The 25,473-nt window shown below is 41.7% G+C and overlaps 2 protein-coding genes across 2 annotated transcripts in view; both read right to left on the bottom strand.

The window, feature by feature from the left end:
- phgdh (phosphoglycerate dehydrogenase) overlaps nucleotides 1–19,921 on the bottom strand; it is a 48,482-nt gene extending 28,561 nt beyond the window's left edge. Inside the window, exons 1-5 of the mRNA XM_039757585.1 lie at nucleotides 19,587–19,921; nucleotides 9,366–9,517; nucleotides 6,891–6,956; nucleotides 452–506; nucleotides 60–158 (exon numbers count right to left, since the gene is read on the bottom strand). Coding sequence (XP_039613519.1) covers nucleotides 60–158; nucleotides 452–506; nucleotides 6,891–6,956; nucleotides 9,366–9,517; nucleotides 19,587–19,724 — 510 coding nt within the window. The 5' untranslated portion in view covers nucleotides 19,725–19,921. The remainder of the gene's footprint in view (nucleotides 1–59; nucleotides 159–451; nucleotides 507–6,890; nucleotides 6,957–9,365; nucleotides 9,518–19,586) is intronic.
- A 2,755-nt stretch (nucleotides 19,922–22,676) lies between these two features.
- phospho2 (phosphatase, orphan 2) lies at nucleotides 22,677–25,470 on the bottom strand. The gene is made up of 2 exons (XM_039757584.1): nucleotides 25,369–25,470; nucleotides 22,677–24,315 (listed from the first exon to the last, which is right to left on the bottom strand). The coding sequence occupies exon 2, from the start codon at nucleotides 24,266–24,268 to the stop codon at nucleotides 23,549–23,551; it is 720 nt and encodes a 239-aa protein (XP_039613518.1). The 5' UTR covers nucleotides 24,269–24,315; nucleotides 25,369–25,470; the 3' UTR covers nucleotides 22,677–23,548.
- Nucleotides 25,471–25,473: the final 3 nt, after the last annotated feature.

Raw genomic sequence — 25,473 nt, 5'->3', positions numbered from 1 at the left:
TAGACAGTACTGTATTGTACGTGAAATCCTGCCACACTGGCAGCTCTTTGAATAGTTACCTTCATCCCAAATGACTGCATTCGAATGGCAACTTCTTTTCCAATTCGCCCAAGGCCCACAATTCCAACAGTTTTGCCATACAGCTCTGCGCCCATAAACTGGATTATTAAATAAAATTAAATGATCACTTTCTGTATTAAGATACATTACACATTTGACATTTTCACTTGTTTAAAGAGACTCTTCACAGAGTGCTGCACAAACAATAAACCCAATAAAGAACTGTATTAAAAAAAAACAAATTAGTAAATAAGAATATACATCACGGGCCAAAGGTTTGGAGACGATAAAAAGAGTGCGAAAGAATAGCTTTGTCATGATGCACATTTTGTAGGTGTGACTGTTTTTACAGCAGCTCTTCAAAGCACAACCAGGAAGCCATGACCCTCACCTTCTTTCTGTCCCACTTGCCTGCCTTCATTGACATAACAGCCTGTGGAATCTGTCTGGAAAAAAAGACGCAAAAAATAACGTGTTTCAGTATGACACATCACAACTTGAATCAAATGAGTCCAAATAATCTTTATCATTTTTAACACATACATTTACAACAAATAATCCCTTTCAGATATTAGGCTATTTACTTTAAGGGCAGGCCTGCCTTTGGTAATGAACTCAGATGGAAATGCAGTTTTCCAGGTTCATTTATTTCACTGCTAACTTTGACTATCAGGTGACTAGTAAACACTTCTGGGGTAGCCAGCCAGATCTCACGTTTTTCCAACAGAGTGTAATTGCAGACCGCAGTACCTATGAGGTCAGTCATGTGATGCCCCAACATCACAAAATGCCCTCAACGTCAGTCACGTTACACCCATCGCGTTAGCCTATGATTAACATTAGGGCCCCGTGACACTGTGGTTAAGATTAGGGATGTAGGAGGGTCATCTCAGTCTTAGTGACTGACGTTGTGGCCATTACCTGATCGATGTCATAGGTACTGCAAGCTGCAGCTAGACCCTTCTCTGTTTTTCAGCCACCCAGCAATTCATAACCGCCTAAGATATTAATATGGAGTCCACTGTTGTCAGATGGGGAAGTAAACTGTCCATTATTAGAACATTCGAACAATCGAGACGAGAACAGGGCATTCAGCCCAACACAGCACGCCAGTCCTATCCACTTAATTCTTCTAAAATAACATCAAGTTGAGTTTTGAAAGTTTCAAAAGTCCTACAGTCTACCACACTACTTGGTAGCTATCGTTCTTTGTGTTACTAGCTAATTACTAGCTAATACCCATAGCTTTGCTCATGAAGATCTATCTCTTTTATTAAAATGGCTGATCTTAACTTTTAAGTCAGCGTGCAGTCTGGAGAATTGGTGTTTCAGTCTCATATATTAGAATATCGGGTGATTTCTCTGTTGGATCCTTCTGCTAGTTTATGTTCTTGTTATAACTGTAGCTGACAAGGTGCATCTTAATTAGGAGGGCTTATTTCTGTTCCAGATTTTCCTGCTCTGCCTTATACTAACACCACACTCATGACTGTTCAAATAATTATCGGTTCCAAAAATATCATTTACACCTATTAATGCCAGCAGCCATACCACCTGCACCTCAGAACAGGTCATCCACCTGAAGCTTGAGGCACGGCCAGTACTTGGATGGCAGACCAACCTGGAAAAGCTTGGTGTTGGTGAGGCCAGCAGGGGGTGCCTACCCTGTGGTCTGCATGTGGATCTCAATTCCACAGTGCAGTGATGGGGACACTGAGCTGTAAAAATGGTGCCATCCTTTGGATGAGACATAAAACTGAGGTCCTGACTCTCTGTGGTCATTAAAGATCCCTGGGCATGCTTTGTAAACAGCAGGGTGAATCCTGATGTCCAGGCAACCACGGCCTCAGTCATTCTGCACTCCCTAATCATTCCCTATCACTGACTGGCTCTCTCTCTCTCACCCCTTTACCACCTAACAGTTGATGTGTGGTGAGCACACTGGCACAAAATGGCTGGCGTTTCATCATCCAGGTGGGTGCTGCACATTAGTAGCGGCTGAAGTGGCTCCCCGCTCACTGAAGCGCTTTGAATAATGAGTAGCGTTATGTAAATGTAAAGAATTATTATTAATTAAACGATACAAGCATATTTAAATAACCGTTCTATGCAACAAGACAGAAGAATATTCTGTAAAACCGTCTCAGATACACTCCAAATGCTCTTTTTTATTTCCATTGCTATTTGCAGGCCTTTTATACAGCCTTTAGTGTAAAATCTCACTTTTAGCCCTAGGCTTGGGAATTTGTACTAAAAATCTATATATATACGTAAAAAGACAGTGTATGTGTGTGTCTATCTATGTATGTTCCAGCATCACTTCTAAACAGCTGGAGCGATTTTCATAAAACTTGGTACACATGTTTCTCAATGGCCGACTAAAAATACTGTAGGGTGAAATCAACCGTAACCCAGCCCCTTCTGGGTAGGGTGGGGGGTGATCTTGTGGTATTGTATGTGTGTTATCATCCAGTTGACACTCTGAACGACCACCAGAGGGCGAACTGGAGGTGACTGCCAGCATTCTTTATGTTTCAGTGGCACTGCGCCTGCCTGTTGCTTAAATAGAGTTGGCCGGGTTAGCATTCCAAATATTTTTAGGACTCGAACAGCCATATAAATATATATATATGTTGTGAGCTGGAGGACTGATCGCAAGAAGAAGATACAGACGCCCCTGGGAAAACCCCAAACCCCTGAAACACAGACTACCCTCACATTGCTCCTTACCTTCTCACTTGCGCTATAACGCGTAACAAGCCTCGTGCGATACTCCGCTAACTTAAAAGCCTTGCGCAGCGCCTGTCAGTTTTGGAATTGAATGTTTGCTTTTCTCTCTCTCTCTCTCTCTCTCTCTCTCATCTCTTGACTTGTCATGGAGCACGTTTAAGCTTTTGAAAAAGAAACAAATGTTTGTTTGCAGTGTTTGAATAAAATTCCTGTTTTTTACAACCACCTGTGTCTCTGTGACACAAGCGTGACAAGATTTATATACTGTATATATACTCAGCAAAAAAAGAAACGTCCCTTTTTCAGGACTGTGTATTTCAACAATAATGTTTTAAAAATCCAAATAACTTTACAGATCTTCATTGTAAAGGGTTTAAACAATGTTTTCCATGCATGTTCAATTAACCATAATCAATTAATTAACATGCACCTGTGGAATGGTCGTTAAGACCTTAACAGCTTACAGAAAGTAGGCATTCAAGGTCACAGTTCTAAAAACGCAGGACACTAAAGAGACTTGTCTACCGACTGTGGAAAAACACCCAAAGAAAGAGGCCCAGGGTCCCTGCTCATCTGCGTGAACGTGCATTAGGCATGCTGCAGGGAGGCATGAGGACTGCTGATGTGGCTAGGGCAATAAATTGCCATGTCCGCACTGTGAGACGCCTAAGACAGCGCTACAGAGAGACAGGAAGGACAGCTGATCATCCTCGCAGTGGAAGACCACGTGTAACAACACCTGCACAGGATCAGTACATCCGAATATCACACCTGCGTGACAGGTACAGGATGGCCACAACAACTGCCCGAGTCACACCAGGGACACACAATCCCTCCATCAGTGCTCAGACTGTCCGCAATAGGCTGAGAGAGGCTGGACTGAGGGCTTGTAGGCCTGTTGTAAGGCAGGTCCTTACCAGACATCACCAGCAACAACGCCGCCTATGGGCACAAACCCACCTTCGCTGGACCAGATAGGAGTGACAAAAAGTGCTCTTCACTGATGAGTCACGGTTTTGTCTCACCAGGGGTGATGGACGGATTCGTGTTTATCGTCGAAGGAATGAGCGTTACACCGAGGCCTGTACCCTGGAGCGGGATCGATTTGGATCGATGGCTAGGGTCATTCCCCCCAGAAATGTCCAGAAACTTGCAGGTGCCTTGGTGGCAGAGTGGGGTAACATCTCACAGCAAGAACTGACAAATCTGGTCCAGTCCATGAGGAGGAGATGCACTGCAGTACTTCAAGCAGCTGGTGGCCACACCAGATACTGACTGGTACTTCTGATTTTGAGCCTCCCTTCATTCAGGGACACATTGTGAAACATTTTTAGTTTATGTCTTATGGTGTTGACTCTTTTACTGTTCATACAAATATTTACACATTAAGTTTACTGAAAGTAAAAACAGTTGAAAGTCAGAGGACATTTCTTCTTTTGCTGAGTATATATATAAAGCAGACTGCAACAATCTTGCGGTCTTGTATGTATGTTCTTATCCAGTTGACGCTTGAACCGTTTCTGATGTGCTCCGTAAAAGCAACCGACAATTTTTTTAATGAAAAATCCTTAGTAGTATTTGTTTTTCATTTAATGTTTGTTTATTATTAACTATTTTTCATTTTGCATTACTCTTCTTGTAACAATGTTGTAGTGGTAATAAATTAAATCAACCTAATAATTATATTAATTTAATTGCCTTTTTTACGTCGTCAAAAATTCTGCATGTAAAAACTTACTACACCACAAAACAAAAATTAACCTGTCAAAAACCTTAAAGGCTTCACTTTTCCCATCTTTTTTACACTACTTTGAACGTATTCCGTGATTATATTTTGATTAAAATAGGCTATTATATATAAGATAAGTAAGCAATTTATCTTTATCTGCCATTAAAATCCTAGATTTATTTTGTGGATTCAGCAGCTCTCTTTGCGATTTTTGTTTATTCATTAATGAAATAAATGTCATTTGTTTCGCAGCATCATAGCTAACGTGTTGGTGTTACAATTATTTCGTAAAAAAGAAATAGGATTTTTTTAATACGTTCATAATCAAAAAACTAATTTAATTAACGTATCAAAATTGAAGGTAAAGACTTAAACAAATATAGCTATGATATTTAACTTAGAATATTTATTTGTATAGGTAAAATACTTAACGCTCAATTGATTGTAAAAGAATTTCAGTTGGAAGAGACTAGCCGGAGATTTGCTCTTGTATGTCTGTTATCACCCACTTGACGCTCAGAACGCTCAGAACGCTTGGACGGTCATTGAAAAGTACAGAAACCATTTGGACTCGGCCAGCTCCTCACGTGGACCGCAGTATGTGGCGTGTTTAGGGTACGAACTCCTAAGAACCTTGATATATAATGAAAGAAAAACGAAAAACACTGCATATGACAAGTCACTTCAGTAAACAATACAAGCACGTTAGTGAGTCTTCATTGCTTGTTAATTTATTTTTATTTTTAAAGTTGTGTTTTTTTTTTTATTCGATTTTTCTCAGACAATTAAAAAAAAAAAAAACAACTTTATTTTCCTCCCGGGCAACGCCGGGTATTTCAACTAGTGTTATAAAAAAAAATCCAGTAAGTAATAGGACAGCGTCATATGCCAGACTTGGAATATTAACAGTTACTAGCATGAGGAGGCTGCTATCCATGGGAAGTCATTTTAGGGTGTAAACGAACAGCAAGTTTGAGAACGACATTCACTCCATTTTATGTTGTGCGAGTCTGGCATCTGTTCATTTTAATTCTTTTTGAAGACACACTTTACACACTCACTGAGCAAATTATTCAGAACACCATGTGATTATCTAAGCAGCCAATCATGTGGCCGCAACACGATGCATAACCTCCTGCGGATACCGGTCAGGAGCTTCAGTTAATGCTCCTATCAAACACCAGAATGGGCACATGGGATGACTGTTGGTGCCACGCGGGCTGTTTTGAGTATTTCTGTAGCTGCTGTTCTCCTGGGATTTTCAGAATGGGGCTAAAAAACAAGGAAGTGGCAGTTCTGTGGATGGACATGCCTTGTTGATTACAGAGGTCCGAGGAGAATGGCCGGACAAGTTTGGGCCGATAGAAAGCACTGTGTGCAAATGAGGTGAACAGAACAAAACATCTCAGAATATAAAACATGCCAAACCTTGAAGGAGAAGGGCAAATAATTAATGTTGACTTATGTTTATTTTTTATTGTGTCTTCTATTTTTCTATTCATTTTGTAAAGCACTTTGAGCTACATTTTTTTGTATGAATATGTGCTATATAAATAAATGTTGATTGATTGAATACAACAGCAGAAGACCTCCCCGGGCTCCACTCCTGTCAGCCAAGAGCAGAAAGCTGAGGCCGCAGTGGGCACAGAACTAAACACCTGAAAAATGGAAAAACGTAGCCTGGTCTGCTGAGGCACACAGATGGCAGGGTCAGAATTGGGCGTCAAAAGCCTGAATCAATGCACCCAACATGCCTTGTGTCAACAGTCCAGGCTGGTGGGGATGGTGTAATGGTGTGCAGAATGTCTTCTTAGCACACGTCTGGGCCAATCAATCACCACCTGAATGCCACAGCCAGTCATGGGCATCCCTTTCATGGCTACAATTTCCCCATCTTCTAGCATGTCACAAAGCACCAGTCGTCCCAAAATGTGCAATATTATCACATCAGCACTGACTGGACTCTCCAAGGAAATCTTTTCAACATCTGGTGGAGTCCATGCCATGAAGACCTGAGGCTGTTTTAAAAGCAACATGAGGCCTTGCCCGGCATTAGTATGGTGTTCCTAATATGCTCAGTGAGCGTAGATTTTGACTGAAATAGTGGAACTTATATAAAGGAAACATTTCACGTTCATGTTGATTGTTGTGTATGTACAGTATAATGGACTCGTTACTGTACTTGCTTCTCTCCCACAGGCTGCTGACAGTAGCGTAATACCAACAATAGAGGATGAGTGTCCTTCAATTCTACAATAACTGCATTTTAACATACCATCAGAAACCTTAACACTCTAATCATTATGTCTGGTGTGCAGTACAAGCGTATAAAAAACACACAAATTGATGCAATACAATAAAATAAGATTACCTGGAAAGACACCCTATCATTCCACAGGTGAGTTCAGCTGCACTGATCGTGTTGCCACTAGGGGTGCTAAAGAGAAAGGTGAGCGTTAAGCACGGCAGCAGGACAGGATTTCAAAATACACTGAAGATCCAAATGTCACTCACACCAGGATTCACATGCACATAAATCTGGGCATCAACCACTAAGACAACGAAATGAACATTTTAGCCTGCTCTAGATCATACCTCTCTCCCTCACTCTCATATATACTGTATGTGGGATATATAATTATTAATCATAATAAAAATAAAAATAATACTTTTTATATTGTCTAGCCCTGCTTCTGTTGGAGCTACACTAGCCCTTTGAAATTCAGAGCTCTTTCTTTTCTCCCACGTTCTTTAGCACTGCTGCTGTTAAACAACCTTCTCATGGTGTCTTTCTTTGTTCTTTTTCCACCACACACATACACACACACCTGTCTTGGTGCAAAGAGAATCGTCTGCAACTCAACATCAGCAAACCCAAAGAGCTGCTTATTGACTTTCACCACACCAAGGAGTCTCAATGTCCGGTCACGATTCAAGGAGTGCATGTAGAGGTGGTCCACTCTTACAAGTACATGGGGGTCCACGTTAATGGCAGGATGGACTGGTCTTGTAACACAGAAGAACTATAAGACTCTTCTGCCTTAGGAGACTGTGTTACTTTAATGTGGGGAGTGACGTCCTTCACATCTTCTATAACTCTGGGATGGCCAGTAGGATGTTCTACACTGTGATGTGCTGGGCTGCTAACATCTCTTCAGGACAGGCCCACCGAATCGACAAGCTAATTAAAAGGGCAGCCTCAGTTATGGGACACACGCTACACCCCCCTGGAGAACTAAAACAAAAGTGAGTCCCATTATGAAATATGATGCACATCATCGCTTTGAGACACCAACACTGAGGACTTTCAGCTAATGAAACATTCAACAGAAGTGAGTCAAGAAACACAATGGGGGCTTCTTTATACCAACAGCAATACGCCTGCATAGCACCTCACTGGAAGTGTTTAACTTTTTTATTTTTCTTCCTTTTTAGTCAGTCTGGTGTGTGTTCAGACCATAGTGTGTGTATATTTATTTATTTAAAGAACTTCCGTAAAAAATGCCAACTATCCCCTGGGAACAAATAAACATCCATCTATCTATCTATCTATCTATCTATCTACCTGCCTATTATATAGTGCCCTTCATCTGTCTCTTATAGAAAGCCTTACACATCTATCTGTTATATAGTGCCTTTCATCTATCTATCTATTATATAGTGCCTTTCATTTTTCTATATTATATAGTGCCTTTCATCTATCTATTATGTAGTGCCTTTCATCTGTCTCTTATATAGTGCCTTTCACTTTTCTGTCTATTATATAGTGTCTTTCATCTATCTATGTATCTATTATATAGTGCCTTTCACCTTTCTATCTATCTATCTATTATATAGTGTTTTTCATCTATCTATCTAATGTGGACTCAGCCCGAACACAGACAGGCAGACATGTTGTAATCCACCACCACACGTTTATTTACAACTATTATATACAATTCAAAGTGCACACAAACCAACCCCACACAGTCGTTTCTTCGGGCCGCCTCCACTCTCCTCTCTTGCTTTGTCCTGCTTCCACCCGACTCCAGCCTCAAATGAAGGGAGACGGCCCCTTTTATCTCATCCCAGATGAGCTCCAGGTGTTTCCCGGCATTCCTCTCTGGACATGCCCCAGTGTGACGGAAATGCCGGCTGTTCTCCCGGAAGCTCTCCGGGTGTCCCTTCTCTTCTTCCCCTCAGCACTTCCTGGTGTGGCGGAAGTGCTGAGGTCCAGGGTCCCCAAGGCATTGGGCGCCCTGGCGTGACCACGGGTCCCTACAGGGTTGGGCTTCCAAGCCCTCTACCCGTGGCCCCCAAAGCAACCAGGATGGCGGCCCCCACATGATCTAGGCGTCCCAGCCGGGTCGTTGCCCCTGGCATCCCTGACACTATGTATCTATTATATAGTGCCTTTCACCTTTCTGTCTATCTATTATATAGTGCCTTTCACTTTTCTATCTATCTATCTACCGTATGAAAGAATCTATTATTTTATTTGCATTCACACTTTAAAACCAAAAATGTAAATTATTGAAAGATGTAACATATAAAGCTGTCAAAATGTTATTGTCCTTTGCACATAAAATATTTTTCCAAGCTCTATTTTTTAGCATGGCACAAGAGAGGAAGGTGCACAATTTTCATCCAACACTAATACACAAATTAAAAGATGTGGGGTACAAATGAAAAAGAAAAACAGATGTCTATTTACTTAATATGAGATGCAGAGGAATTATTCAAGCTTGAGTGACAATTCAACGTTTTAAATTGTCTCACATATTCAGTCAATACAATCAAATATGCAGGGCATGCAGTAAGATGTAGCTTGGCTCAATAATTTCTAATATTATCCAATACTCCTTACTTCATGACAATTATGCCTCTTTTAGTGGCCGCATCAACGTCAACGTTATCCACTCCAGTTCCTGCCCGTCCAATAATTTTGAGGTTTTCAGCTGCTTTGATTATATCGGCAGTAACCTTTGTTGCAGAACGGACAATAAATCCATCATAAGCCTGTAATTAAAATTAAAAAACATAGATAAAATAAAGAGATATTATACCAGTTCCTCTAAATTCAACTCATGATTGCTCAGCATAACCAGCACTAAGGTCTGGTTCTGTTTCAGAGAATACCAAACAAGGCATAAACACGACTCCGTCTAAACTGTACGTGTGAATGTGTCTCCTCTCCTGTCTCATCGTGTTTATACTTTTATTGAAAGTCGGTGTATCAAAATGTACAAACGCAGGTTAAGACAAAGCTATTAGGCCTTACCGTTTTGAGCAGACATGTTTAACTACCGGAGCCATTCTGCATGCCTGTTTATATTAAAAGCATCAGGATCAAAGAACAAACAAGATCATCCAAATTGAATTATTTAATGCACAATGCTCTTTGTTTCTGTAGCACTTGTGTCAAAACATATCGCCTTCCATGCTTAATAATAATTTATCAGCACCTTCATGGCAGCCTGGTATTTCCAGAATCTCCACATGAACACAAATATTAACCAACGTGTCATCTGTCAATGGTGAATTTGAGTGTTTATGCCAATAAACTGATAAGAGGATGGAAGGATATTGACGGTGCTCAAAGGAAAAGCGTTGTGATGGAAACCGGGCCTGCGTGAGCCCCACACCCCGACACGGACACACAAGTACAGTCCCGGGTTCAAATAAAGGCTGGTTTATTAACCAGATTCCTCAAACAAGTAACAAAAGGCACAAAAACACAGGTTTCGCTCTCCACAATTTCTCTCACCACTGCCCTCCTCCTCCTCCTCCTCCAGTCGAGTGTTTCCCTTCTTCCTCTCAGCTCCGACTTGCCTGGCCAAGGGAGTGCACCCCCCTTTTATCAATGACCCGGGAGTACTTCTGGTGCCAGGGCATATGGAAGTCCATCACAGCAGGAAGCTTGTCTCCCTGCAGCGCCCTCTTGTGGCACCCAGTGACCCCAGTAGGGCTGCTCTGCCGGACAACATCTCCCTACATGCCCTGCTGGCTTTCCACTGGGCACCAATATCCCGAGCTGCTGCCTTCTAGAGTGCTGGGGGAGTAAAAAGCCCCCAGTGATATCTTGTCTGTTTAGTGGGCTGACCGTCGCTCCCTTCCTTCAGGATCTGATGCTTTATTCCTCCCCAGCCGGGACGCCCATCTTCCTGTTAGCCGACCCACTCCCGTCCGGATAAGAAATCATGCCCTCTTCTGGCTGGAATGCCCGTCCAGCCCATGTGGCATCTACACATTATAACAATGGGGAGTGCAGACATTTGCCACAGTGGCACAAAGCCCTGCTAAAGTCCAGTTACATTATACTTGTAGTGTGCAGCCATCAGAGTTCCTGAATGACACATTCATATATTACAGTGAGAACTAATTATTAATTAAAATATGATGCGGTCCAACAATGTTGTATTTTTAAATGTTTGAACAGACAAGGAACTTAATATCTAATAATATGTAATGTTAAAGAGAGGTCAGCTGTATAACCAGTTGTTGCTCTGGCATATTTATGATCCCACAAGGTCAGGTCAGACCTTTTTGAGCCATCAGTGGAAGGCAAGGGGAGAGTGGACAAGAGTGGGCCAAGTATGCAGGGACACTACCGTCTATGAGCCATTAACCCCAGGAAGAAAGGCTGGAGTAGAAGGGACAAGAAGAATTTATGGCACTGCTTCCACCAACAGGGCCTTGCTGGACCAGAGACTACTCCAACATACGAAGACAGAGAGCCACCTGATAGTAAGTACTGCACAGAGAGAGCGAGAGGAGAGTTTAGGAGCAGACGCTGATACAGCGCATTGCCGCACCTACCACACCTACCACATGACAAGCCAACTCAGGATCCCAGATTGGGACCCGAGTGTAGCCATGCAACGGGTGACACCTCAGCACCACACTAGTTCAGATGGATGGATCAGTGTGAGGTTTTCTGCAGTGGCTGGACAGTCATAAGAAAAAGTTTGGGAACCCCTCTCAGCCTGCATAATAATTGACTCTCCTTTCAACAATAAAGATAACGGTGGTATGTCTTTCATTTCCTAGGAACACCTGAGTACTGCAGTGTTTTCTGAACAAAGAGTTTTAGTGAAGCCCTATTTAGTTGTATGAAATGAAATCAAATGTGAAAAACTGGCTGTGCACAAATGTGGGTCCTCTTGTAATTTTGCTGATTTGAATGCCTGTCACTGCTCAATGCTGATTACTTACAACACCAAATTGGTTGGATGAGCTCATTAAGAACTTCATAGACCGGTGTGTTCAATCATGAGTGGTCAAAGGTATTTAAGGTGGTCAATTGCAAGTTGTGCTTCCTTCCCTTTGACTCTCCTCTGAAGAGTGACAGACAGCATGGGATCCTCAAAGCAACTCTCAAAAGATCTGAAAACAAAGATTGTTGAGTCTGATGGTTTAGGGGAAGGCCACAAAAAGCGATCTCAGAGGTTTAAACTGTCAGTTTCAAGTGTAAGGAATGGAATCAGGAAATGGAAGGCCACAGGCACAGTTGCTGTTAAACCAACTCAGGTCTGGCAGGCCAAGAAAAATACAGGAGTGGCATATGGGCAGGATTGTGAGAATGGATACAGACAACCCACAGATCACCTTCAAAGACCTGCAAGAACATCTCGCTGCAGATGGTGTATCTGTACATCGTTCTACAATTCAGCCCAATTTGCACAAAGAACATCTAAATGGCAGGGTGATGAGAAAGAAGCCCTTTCTGCACTCACACCACAAACAGAGTCGCTTGTTGTATTCAAATGTTCATTTAGACAAGCCAGATTCATTTTGGAACAAAGTGCTTTGGACCGATGAGACAAAAATTGAGTTATTTGGTCATATCAAAAAGTGCTTTGCATAGCGGAAGAAGAACACCACATTCCAAGAAAAACACCTGCAACCTCCTGTCAAATTTGGTTGAGGTTCCATCATGCTGTGCGGCCAGTTCAGGGACTGAGGCCCTTGTTAAAGTCGAGGGTCGGATGAATTCAACCCAATATCAACAAATTCTTCAGGATAATGTTCAAACATCAGTCACAAAGTTGAAGTTATGCAGAGGTTGGATATTCCAAGAAGACAATGACCCGAAATACAGTTTGAAATCTACAAAGGTATTCATGCAGAGGGAGAAGTACAATGTTCTGGAATGGCCGTCACAGTCCCCTGACTTGAATATCATCGAAAATCTATGGGATGATTTGAAGCAGGCTGTCCATGCTCGGCAGCCATCAAATTGAATTGAACTGGAGAGATTTTGTATGAAGAATGGTCAGAAATACCTCCATCCAGAATCCAGACACTCATCTGTGGCTGAATAAAAATCTGATTGACTGAACTTGTCCCGTCTTCCTCAGGGGGATTTGTTTTCCACATGATCACCCCCTGAGCCTCTGCCGTCTCCGTCTGCTCCATGATTATTTGCTCATGAGATACCCCCTTAAAAAGCTTTGTGGACGTGAAGCTAGACAATAACTTATTATTATTATTATTATTCTAGGCTCTGCTCTGCTATGGAATGTCATCGCCTTCTCCTTCTCCTTCTCCTTCACATTAAATGAACGTCTCTGCAGTCTGGACAAGTGCTGTTTGCCAGTATCTGACTGCTCGTCCCCACCATTTCATTATCTCTTTAATTTAGAAACCAAATAATTGAAAGCTGTTAATTCCACAGTTAACGCAAACTCAATTTTTATATTTTAATAATGGGGTAACTTCAAAAATTTAGGAATATCCCTTTTTTTTTTTTTTGGAATACAAATTTAGACTTTGAAAATGTATACAGTGCATTCAGAAAGTATTCAGACCCCTTCCCACTTCTCATATTTTGCTAAGTTACAGCCATGTACTAAAATCATTTTAATTATTTTGTTCTCTCATCAAATAACACTCAATTCCCTGGAATAATGAATACAGAATTTTAAATATTTTGTGCAATTTTATTCAACATTAAAAAAAAAAACCTAAAATATCATCTTGACACAAGTATTGAGACCCGTTGCTTTGGCTCAGCTGTATCCCGTTCTATTGCTCACCATTGAGATGTTTCCACACCTGGTTTGGAGTCCACCTGTGGTCAATTTGGTGCACTGGACAGGGACAGGATTAGGAAAGGCACCCAGTGGACAAAAGGGGGTCCCACAGTCAAGCGAAAACCGCAGAATTGCCTGCAGAGTTTACAGACAGGATTGTGTCGAGGCACAGATTTGGGAGAAGGCTACCGAAAATTCTTGCAGCACTGAAGCTTCCTAAAGATAAATGGCAGAAGTTTGGAACCAATGCCACACTTTCTAGAGTTGGCCACCCAGGCAAATTGAGCACTTGTGGGAGAAGAGCCTTGTGGTAAAATGGGTGACTAAGAATCCAGTGGTCACTTCACATCTGGAGATGGGAGAGACTTCTAGAATGATAACCATTGCTGCAACACTCCACCGATCGGAGCTTTATGACAGAAAGAAGCTTCAACTCAGTAAAAGACACATGGAAACCCGCTTGGAGTTTGCAAAAAGGTACCTGAAGGACTATCGGACTGTGAGAAGCAAGATTCTGATGTTTGATGAAACCAAGACTAGTGTCATGTCAGAAGGCACCGCTCCTCACCTGTGCAGCACGACTCCAATGGTTATGCCCAGTGGTGGCGGGTAGGCGACTGGGAGACAAGTCAGGGTTGACGGAAAGCCAAACTGAGCCAAATACAGAGATATCCTTCATGAAAAACCTGCAATGAGAACTTCAGATTCCAACAGGTCAATGACCCCAAGCACAAAGCAAAGACAACACAGGAGAGGCTGAGGGACAACTCTGGGAATGTCCTTCAGTTGCCCAGTCAGAGCCCAGACTTGAACCCAATCAGACTAAACAGAGCTGACCACCGACAGTCTCCATCCACTCTGACGGAGCTGGAGAAGATCAGCAGAGAGGAATGGCAGGAACTCCTTAACTCCAGGTGTGTAAAGCCCAACAGGACTTCAGGATGGAATTGCTGCCAGAGGTACTTCAAAGTAGTACCAAGTCAATGTATTTATTTTATGATGAGTAGGGGGCTTTGCCCCCTGCTTGCTTCGCTCGCCAACTCCTTCCACTCCTCCCGTTAGCGAGTTGTGAACATGGGGGGCTAAACGCACACCTAGGAGACGCGGTTGCTGCTCTGAAACCCCTCTTAAACGCTGATACAATAGGAAACAAATAACAGTTGGTTTTCTTGATCAGTTGCTGGCTTTCTGCTGTTGCTGCCATGTGATCTGCATCTCGTGTGGCGCTTCGAACGTTTAAAAGCCTGTACAGCAGCTGTCCTTTTGTCTCACTGCCTTGTCTCTCTCCTCCCCCAGATATCCTAAAACACTGCAATCTCTTTTCGCTGTTCTGTTATTTTACTGAGTAATATTTTCCGTTTGCGCTACCGCAATCTTTACTCTCATTTATTTGAGACTTTTGAATTTTCCTACTTCCATGATCTCTAACCTTCTCTGCATGCGTATCACGGGACTTGCTTCCAAAGGCTGTAAGTATGACGTGACTTGACTGTCTCGCGGGATGTGAAAGTGTCTCTCTGTCTCTCTTCCAAAGATCACGTCTAGTCGCAAGATTTAATTTTTTTTATAATAGAGAGATGATGATAATGATGATGATGATAGTATTCTTTATTAATCCCAGAGGGGAAATCATTTTTTTCCATGACCTTCGCAGGGTCAGCCATCGTCCAGCACCCCTGAAGCAATGTTCAAGTTAAGTTAAATGTACAATCCCGTTTGGCACTGAAATCATTCTGGGGGATTGATTGCTGCGTTACATGGAGGAAAAAATGAATTTCAAAAATTTTAGCAGAAGTCTACAACTTAGCAAAATGTGAAAAAGTGAAGGGGTCTGAATACTTTCTGAATGCACTGTATACATTTTCAAAGTCTAAATTTGTATTCCAAAGAAAAAAAAAGGGATATTCCTAAATTTTTGAAGTTACCCATTATTAAAATATAAAAATTGAGTTTGCGTTAACTGTGGAATTAACAGCTTTCAATTATTTGGTTTCTAAATTAAAGAGATAATGAAATGGTGAGGACGAGCAATCAGATACTGGCCAACAGCACTTGTTTAGACTGCAGAGATGTTCATTTAATGTGAAGGAGAAGGAGAAGGCGATGAGGACATTTCATAGCAGAGCAGAACCTAGAACAGGGGTCCTCAATCACGGTCCTGGAGAGCCGCAGTGGCTGCAGGTTTTTGCTCCAACCCAGTTGCTTAATAAAAAGCACTTATTGCTAAAGTAACACTTCTGCTTCACTTTAGTGATTTTGAGCCCTTATTGCTTCATTTTGTCTTAAACAGCTATTTTAATTGCTCCTTATTATCAATAACATGCAAATGACAAGAGAGAGCAGCATTTCTCCATTTAGCTTATTTACATTTACACCTGTGTGTATTTATCTACACTATTGGGTTTAATTAAATACTTGGAAGAAAAATGAAGAGAAAAAAGTGAAGGACTGAGAATTACTCGTCCATTTTAGCCTTCAAATCATTTGCATGATAGAAAGGGAAAGAAAATCTAGGATATGAGAATGACCTGACATAGCAGAGTTAATTTAATTTCATAGCTTGTTAGTGCTTTATTGGCAAGAATTGCTTTCTAATTAAGCAACCAGGTCAGAACAAAAACCTGCAGCCACTGCGGCTCTCCAGGACTGGGATTGAGGACCCCTGGCCTAGAATAATAATAATAAGTTATTGTCTAGCTTCACGTCCACAAAGCTTTTTAAGGGGGTATCTCATGAGCGACTAATCATGGAGCAGACGGAGACGGCAGAGGCTCAGGGGGTGATCATGTGGAAAAAAAAATCCCCCTGAGGAAGACGGGACAAGTTCAGTCAATCAGATTTTTATTCAGCCACAGATGAGTGTCTGGATTCTGGATGGAGGTATTTCTGACCATTCTTCATACAAAATCTCTCCAGTTCAGTTCAGTTTGATGGCTGCCGAGCATGGACAGCCTGCTTCAAATCACCCCATAGATTTTCAATGATATTCAAGTCAGGGGACTGTGACGGCCATTCCAGAACATTGTACTTCTCCCTCTGCATGAATGCCTTTGTAGATTTCGAACTGTGTTTTGGGTCATTGTCTTCTTGGAATATCCAACCCCTGCGTAACTTCGCACCACTAGCACTTCTGCTTCTTTGTTTTTGAGGGGCTGCTGCTCAGCTCTTGTACAATACAATTTATTTTTTTTATAGCCCAAAAATCACACAAGGAGTGCCAGAGTGGGCTTTAACAAGCCCCCAGCCTCGATTCTCTAAGACCCGGTCCGCGGCCCACTACCAGGCCACGGCTATCTGACAGCAAAAAGGCTGCCCCCTTCACGGAGGACACTTTTCAGAACGCTAGGCGGACGGGGCTTTGCAGCGGCGCAGACAGAGGAGAGACCGCGGTGAGAAAGTATTTGTATGTTTCTGACAGTATCCCCATTTGACACGAGTCTATAGAAATCTCGTTACTATGAAGTACATTCAGCAGCAGATACTTTCATTACAACGAAGTGACCTTTTTATGTGGTTCAGTGATGCTCCTTCAAGAAACATTCCTACTAATGCGGCACTCATTCAAGAAACTGTGTGGTTTTTCAACTCTCTCGGGACCTCTGTCAACGGGACAACACGCTGTGAGCCTGCTGTTTCCCTGACCCGGCAATGGACAAACTTACACAGATGCTGCAATCGCGCTTCGGGATGCACTTCAGTGTGACGTTCCCGTTGGGTGGGGGGGGATCCCAAAAGATTTCAGAAACGTCACAATATGAAGAAGAAGAGGAGGATTATTTGGCTTCTGATTGATAACTGTGCTGCCCACAACATACTTCCACATTCAGATAACGTTCGCGTCGAATTCTTCACGCCCAGTTGCACAGCAGTGCTTCAGCCATTGGGTTTGGGCATCATTATTCGCACTCTGAAAGTGGATTATCGCAAGGAAATGCTGAGAGAAATTCTCGTCAGCATAACTTGTAGGCAGGAGGAGATTAAAATAACGTGAAAGAAGCTATTGAAGCTGCTTCCATTTCCAACATCCCATTTTTCATTTTTATTACTCTTTAATTTAATATTGTTTCTTTGTATCAGTATACTGCTGCTGGATTATGTGAATTTCCCCTTGGGATTAATAAAGTATCGATCTATCTTTATGAGGCAGCGTTTTCTGCAGTGACAGCAACCAAAACGAGATTACGGAGTAGACTGAACATAAGCAGCACACTTCGCGCGGCACTGTCTTCCATCATCCCCAGATGGGATCTTCTGGTTGCAGGAAAACAAGTTCAGGGCTCCTACTGATTCTGCATTACGGTAAGCTGTATAATTTCTATTATGATATTATAACTTAATAATAATAGAAATGCAATGTAAATTGTGAATAAAACTGCCCTACAAATGTGCCCATAAAAATCCCCCCATAACCCCCCCACTGGTCCCCTCTGAAAATTTGCTTCTAGTAAAGCTGTCCTTGGTATCATAAGGGTTGGGGACCACTGGGCTAAGAAGACAAAGAAAAACTAAAACAAAAAAAAAAATATATATATTATATATATGAAAGAAACCTCGGGAAAGGCAGGTCAAAGAGAGACTCCCTTCCAGGTAGAGAGGGCATGCAGTCGGGGTCAATACAACACAATACAATAAACCCTCAATACAATATAATAGTAAAATAAACATATTATAAGAACAGAGCAGAATCCAACAGTAGATGATATCACATAATACAGTTTGGATTTGTTCAGACAAATGGTGGTAACAAATTCTTTTTGGCATTTGAAACTTGGCCAGGGTTTGCCAGGGGGCATATGCCCAGTGTCTATGCACAAGCATGCATTTTTACTCAAAAAAAAAACAAAAAAAACTAGTGGTCCTATGTTTGCATATCCAGGGTGGGCTCCCGCCTTGAAGCCATTCTTGGCAGAATTCTTTGGCTCCTGGTGAAACAAAACTGGGAGAGCGGCCTAAAAATCAAACGGGATTGATGCCAATGGAATCCCTTTGCATGCCAATGCCTGCGTTGCCGGTTACATTTAGGAAAACTAAGAATTAAATCTATCTGTGCTGTTTTCTACTCTGCGTACTTTTATTTTGTCCTTGTTCTATCTAAAAATCAAATTCAAATTGAAGTTATTGATACAGTACAATATGCGATGAAATGCTTAGATACTAAACCCCAATGACTGTGCATCTAAGAAGAATATAAGAGGACGATACTTACATGACTTAAAATCATTAATAGACATATAGAAAAACAAAAATCATTTGATGTGAGAGTTACCAATAGGGGCATGGCATCGTCATTTAGGGTATAGATGGGCTGTGATGTGGCCACAGAGGCTCCCCCCGAGTGGCGTGGCATGGCATGGCAGGGGCCTGTGTCGTTTTCTCCCCAAGTTCAAGGTCAGCCCCATTGTCATGCTGACGACTCACACGACTTTTGCCCTACCGCCAGCGTGTCAGACTCTCCCTCTATCCACGTCATCATCCAGGTAAGCATGCTCACCGTTGTTAGATATCAGGCCTACCACAGCGGATAGAACAGGAATGAATTTAATTGAACCTTGCCACGAGGTTTCTACTGGCATTTCTGCCTGCCTTTTCCTTCTGGGCACTAAGGCATGGGGGTGAACGCCAGAGAGTCCCGCGCAGTACCACAAGAAGCCCCGCCCCGCGTGCACAGCTGGCGAGGCTGAAACTTGCAGGTACTGTTGCATCAGAAAGCAGCACGCGGCACAGCTGCCAGGCAACAAGGACCACGAATAAAAAACAAGCGTTTTCACAAGGAGCAATGGTCTTCGACATGTACAATACAATATTCTTTGAAAAAGTACAACAAAAAAACCCAATAGAGCCACCCGTTAATAACTTAAACCCCAATCAACTGTTAATACCCACGAATTAATAACGGGGACTACATGCACACTTCATTTCGAGTGCTGCTGTTCTGTTCATTTGTGCATCACAGCGGTAACATTTAGAATTGCATACGCGTTTTAAAAAATACGTAGTATAACTCGACTGATGTAGAAAGTTTCCAAAACCTTTACAGATTACGGCGATCTAACCTTTATTTCTGAAAGCAGCTCCTCTTTGCTCATCTGATGCCTTTCGGTAACTTCAATGCCATTTTCTTGTAAAGTCTTCTTGCAGACCGGGTCCACGTTGTCAGTGATGAGGATCCTTCGAACTGCTGACAAAGCCATTTTTTTTTTTTAATGTATCTGCGAATAACGAAAGGAGTTGCCAACGGAGCCGAAGCAGTCGCAGTTTAATCGCATAAAACTAAACACTAATGATGTATACACATACACGACACTAGTCTCGTGTGACTTTACAAAATGCTACAAAAAACAAAAAGTTCCGCACTTGTCCAGCTTTTTGATACAACAAAGACAGCCCCTTTAATTAGGCATAGCTCCGCCTTTCTCTTCCAATAGGGCGAGGTTAATGAAATCTGCGCACGGAGAAAGAAGCGAATGAGGTCAGGAGGATTGCTGGAGGATTGTCGGAGGCTTTTGGGCCAGATGCTTTTCTTTTGAGCGCTCGAAATCTCTCAGTCTAACGGGACAATGGTTCGTTGTTCCCAACTGTCAGTCAGGGTTGGCAGGCGAGTAGTACAAATCAACGTGCTTGACTAACTTAAGTTTTAAATTAACTTTCATCTGAGGAATAAAATGAACCCCAGGACCAAATAAGCTATTTTTGAGTTAAATTAAGTATCATCTGAGGAAAAAGAAACAAACCCCAGAATCAAATCAGTTCTTTTTGAGTACAAACCCCAGAATCAAATCAGTTCTTTTTGAGTGCTATAAGGAACTTGGTGACTTACTTACAATTAATAAACCCTTGGCACACATGTTTTGAAAATCTCTGCACAATGAGGCAAATCCTCAAGGCAGGAGGGTAGCAAATAATATCCCATTGTATTAAAGGGGTAATGGAGCTGATCCAAGTAGCTGTAGGCTGGTCAGTTTAATGTGCATCACTGGTAAATTAACAAAAGCAATTATATATTAAAAGATCGAGCTGCATTACTAAAACTCCTGTTCTAGACAACACTCAACATGGGTTCGGGCAAGGAAGGCTATGTTTCATTAATAAGCCGTGTGACAGGCGTCTGGCGTCCATGCCCAGTCGGGACGCCCCTGCACACTGTATTCAGTGCAGTGCAATACCTGCCCCTGGACGCTAGATGGAAAGCCCCGGCGCTGGTGTAGTGCCTCGGTTTCCCACAGAGCTCCCTGGGAATTGGAGTTGGGGGCACCCCTGTTGGGTCCCACAGGTACTGCCAGGGGGTGCTGTGTTTGGGACTCCTGAACCCGTGTGGGCAACAGATTCATCACACCTGAAAGTGCCACCGGATCTTGCTGATCAAACACTTGGAGCACTTCCAGGTGACCTATAAAAAGGGAGCCAGCAACCACCACTCATCGGCCAGAGTCGGGTGAAGGAGGAGTGGTGGTGCCAAGGAAGAGAAAAGTGATTGTACTTTACTGGTGGTTACTGGTGCTTGGGACTGTGTTTTGGCTGGGGGGGATTACGGGGAAGACGTGCCCCTCCAGCTGAAGAGAAATAAAAGTCCTTTTATTTTACACGTGCCTCCCGTGTCCAATCTGTGTCGGGTCAGGCGCTATATAGTGCCTCTCACAGCCGAAACTCTGAGGAATCAACAGAAATATACAATCATATGCTATTCATCTTGATTTTAAGATTCTGATGAAGCATCACATGAAAAATTAGTAATCAAACTAAAAGATGTGGGAATTCGGGACATAGTGCAGGTGGGTATAACTGGCTCAAACAAAGGCAGCCATTTGTTATGGTGAGAGGGAACCTCTTCTGAATCAGAGGATGTCAACAGTGGTGTCCAGCAAGGGTCAGCCTTTTGGTTGCCATTCTTTTTAACTCTTTGAGGGCTGGGTATTATTTCGTCAGCCGACAGGAAGGCGCAGGACAGAAGCGGCCGGCCGCTGGAGCGAAAGGCTCTGGCGAGAGAGTACAGCGAATGCGCAAAGCAAAATATGGCGTAGGCAACGTTTTGCGTCTCATTGCCGAGTCGGACTCTGACTAATCGCGCTCCAATTTTGACGCAAGTGATCTGGAGATCGTAAACAAAAGTGAGGTGCCGTGCAAAATCAGCTGATCATAGTGCTGAGTGCAACCCCGTAGTGGGCGGCGCAGCTGCGTGAAGACCCTGTCGTTAGAAGTGGACACCCGCCTCGAATGAGTTAATACACGTAAACAATCAGGACAAGAATATCATTAATAAGCTGGTTAAGTTAGCAGATGATACAAAACCAGGTAAAAGGGCAGATAATAGAATCGGCTAAATTGTTACTAAGGGCCTTAGACAGCATACTGGATTGGTAGCAGATGATTATTTAATATAAGTATTACATGTAGGAAGTAGAAATATGTTAGATTTGAACACACAATAGGAGGTCTGATGGTCTTTATACGTGTCTACATCCAGTATACACAAGCGATCAAGAAGGTTAACTGGAGGTAAAAGCGAGTTTACACTGAAGTTATATAATATACTAGTGAGGCCTCATGTGTGCAGTTTTGATCTTCATTTTACAAAAAAAAAAAAAAGACAGCAGTGCTAGAGAAGAGCAACATGGCCGATTCTGGGACTGAGAGGTTTGAGCTATAAGGAGAGACTCAAGGGGCTGAAACGTTTCAGTTTAAGCAAACAAGAGGGGGCAATGCTGAAGTGTTTCAAGTTGTAAATTAGTACAATAGAGGCTGGGTCTTACTTCATGATCGATTTTACAACATGAACACAGGGTCAAAGCTGGAGACCTGTTAGGGGTAGACTTCACATGATTAAAAATACAAATATGTTGACTTTACCACTATGGCATATAATCAATATATTCTACAGTATTGCACAATTTGTATAGACAAATCTTTTAACAAGTGATGAGAGAGCATGCTTTATATGCTGTGTAAAGATAAGTCATATATCTAAAGATTTTAAAAAGATAGGATATAGCGGGTTGGATATAATGGATGAAATATTTGAAAGTTCCATTCAGAACTTTATCTGATGACAGGACACGCGATACATGCTCTTATAATGTTCTCATGCCTTTCAAGATACACTCCATTCGATGAGTGTATCTTACAGAAGAGAAGACTGCAGCGTATGCTTCGGTTTTTGGTAATGTATTTAGAAACTTGCGGAACACACAATATTACATTATTGTAACCACTTCAATTCACACAACTTATTTGGTTAAAAAGTAATAGTTGTTTAAGTTCATGATTTTTCCATTATAAATATACTTCCATTCCTAACAAACATATTTCAGTTAACTTCCAAATACAAAAATGTGGTTTGCCTAACATTAACTACTTATAGACCATTAGAAAATGTAGTTAGCACCAAAATTGTTACTGAATCACCTCACTGATGAGTCTTAGTATCACTATAGTAGTCAGACTTCAACGCCATAATCGAAGTTCAGCAGCTCTTCAACTGTCCTAGCTATATTGGCTCTCCAACCTTATTCCAGAAATAGTAAATAATTAGGGGGTCATCTGCCAATTTATAACTGTCTAATAAAGTATAAATCAGACAGCTATTTGACAGAAAAAAATCTTACACAACGACATATTGAAAACATGCAGCACCAAAATGGCCACTTCTTATAAATAATAAAGTTATACACTATTTAAATAAGCATGATTTATGCGACTAGTTAAAAAATTAGTTGTGGCCCAGTAAGAGTACTAAACTGGAGAACTGTCAGAAATACATACACTTATACAGTTTGTCTGTCACATACAACCTTCATGTGAAGTTTCACTTGGTGTAAATACACAGTGACATTTACAAAAATGTGTTCTCTTTAGGTCACTTGACATTAAAATGAATTTACTTTACGATAAATAAGTGTAGTTGATTGAGTGGCAAACAGTGGTCAAATACATTTGTTTGAATAGATTTTTTTTTTTTTCATAAAATAAGTGGTAATATGTACTTGAATAAATATTCTCCATTTGATAAAAGTGCACTTTGCTACTGCGAGTTAATAACATGGATAATATCTGCACCTGACGTCCATGGCACAACCCGCGGGTTGAGGGATTCACAATTTTTTAAATTTACCTCTGAAATGATTTTATCCAGTGCAAATCCCTTTCTGGGCATAACAACATCACACTGTTTTAGACAATTAGTGGGACAAAAATCATTTCTACCATCCCCAACATAAATAACCCGCTGGTATTTTACACCGTCTGTTAACTGCCTCTCAATAAAGCTTTGTAAGACTTTCCTTTTGCAGAGGTTAACAGGGCATTGTGTGCAGCTGTGTGAATGAAAGCACCCAACAGTAAGGTAACCTCTATCATCAAAAGATGCAGGATTGGTAAATATTTTGTCTATAGCACAATGCATATCGGCAGCATGCAAAATCCATTCAATAAAAAGAGTATTGGCATCTGAAATGATGATGCAGTCAAGTGCTTCTTTGTTTTCACTGATGAAACGCAGGAGCTCGATCATTCCATCTGTATAAGGTACCGTTTCCATTACGCTCCTAATTGCGTCTTCTTTGATCCCCAGGTCTCCTATATACGAAAAGACTCTCCCCATGTATTCCGTCCATTTTCCCATTTCATATGTGTTTTGTAGCCCGTATGGCAAAGCCTGCTCAGGCGTACACTTAATGACCCACGTGTCGCTGTTGTCATCTATCACCGTATGGTCAAAGTCCAGCACCACCAGGGTCTTCATTGCTGTTTACTCAAAGTGTATTTCTTTATGGAGACCTCCTCCTCCTCCTAGCATAAAGCAACACAAATATGTTAAAAGAAAATATCAGCCTAGATTAAAATGAACGCAATAGTGTTGAATGTTTTATAAACAAACAATACCTTTAGGCAGAAGATAATGCTTGAGAGACAGAAGAAAGGCATATAGATACATTATTGGTGCATCAAACATTTCATTTAATGTATGGAAAGAAAATTTCCCCCTTGGGGATTAGTAAAGTATATCAAATTAAAAAAAATACATTAATTGCTCACACCCTTCAGAATGAATAGTTTTATGTAAATTTGACTCCAAGCTTATACGTTTGACAGTATTATAGCTTTGCTTGCTCATTTTTTCCTAGTATGGCATACATAGCTTTGAGGTTGGCCTAAACTGCGTGAACCCACCGCTTTGTTAAAACAAAACTGTGTACAGTAACACCTCACATAAAAGCGTCTGATATGCACGTCATTGCTGTTTATGGTGAACGTATTAACAGGCACACACAATACCCATCAAGTGTTTGCTTCTATAGTACAATAAACATTGTAGATGTGTTACGTGCGGCTGAACGGTCGAACACTCAGGCAGGAAATCTAGGATTTTCAACTAGGATTCCGCCTAATCCACGTTCACGATTACCAAACGACGACTGCTAAAATGTTGTCACTTAATTGGCTACTCTGGAAACGTGTCACTTTTCTAAATATAATTTCTTTTCTACTAGCTTACAACTGATATTAAGTCTACAAAGGAACATACCAGGTTCAAAATTTGCGTATTTCGATTGCTAATTAATGAGAACAAATTCACACGATCAATGAAACAGATCGAACACGACATGCACTTTACTACAGCCGTGAACAGAACTACGAAGCGCGAGTAAAAAAATGCTACAGTGCTGGTGCCAGTTTCGAAATAACTATTAGTTACAACACAACACCTCTTAAGAGTCCAGATATTAAATAACAAACAGCATTATTTAAACCTGCTCTTCACTCGAAACATTTCTATCTCGCTGGCCACTGCTTTCACGTACACATAATTACTGATGATACGTCAAACGTTCAACTGCATACCTCGAGAAAAACAGCACTGTTGCTTGAAAGAAACCGGAGAAGTGGCGGCGGCAATCTGAATCCTACACATATTACAATCTCATACGCGGAAGTGACGTAACCAAA

Source organism: Polypterus senegalus, chromosome 6 (assembly GCF_016835505.1).
Source record: "Polypterus senegalus isolate Bchr_013 chromosome 6, ASM1683550v1, whole genome shotgun sequence".
In the NCBI taxonomy this organism is placed as follows: Eukaryota; Metazoa; Chordata; class Cladistia; order Polypteriformes; family Polypteridae; genus Polypterus; species Polypterus senegalus.
Note: the sequence above shows the minus strand (reverse complement) of the source record. Positions and strands in the feature narration are given on the sequence as shown.

Bases quoted from the DNA above. Each gene is read 5' to 3' on its own strand.
- phospho2 (XM_039757584.1), bottom strand. From the start codon at position 24,268: ATGAAGACCCTGGTGGTGCTGGACTTTGACCATACGGTGATAGATGAC.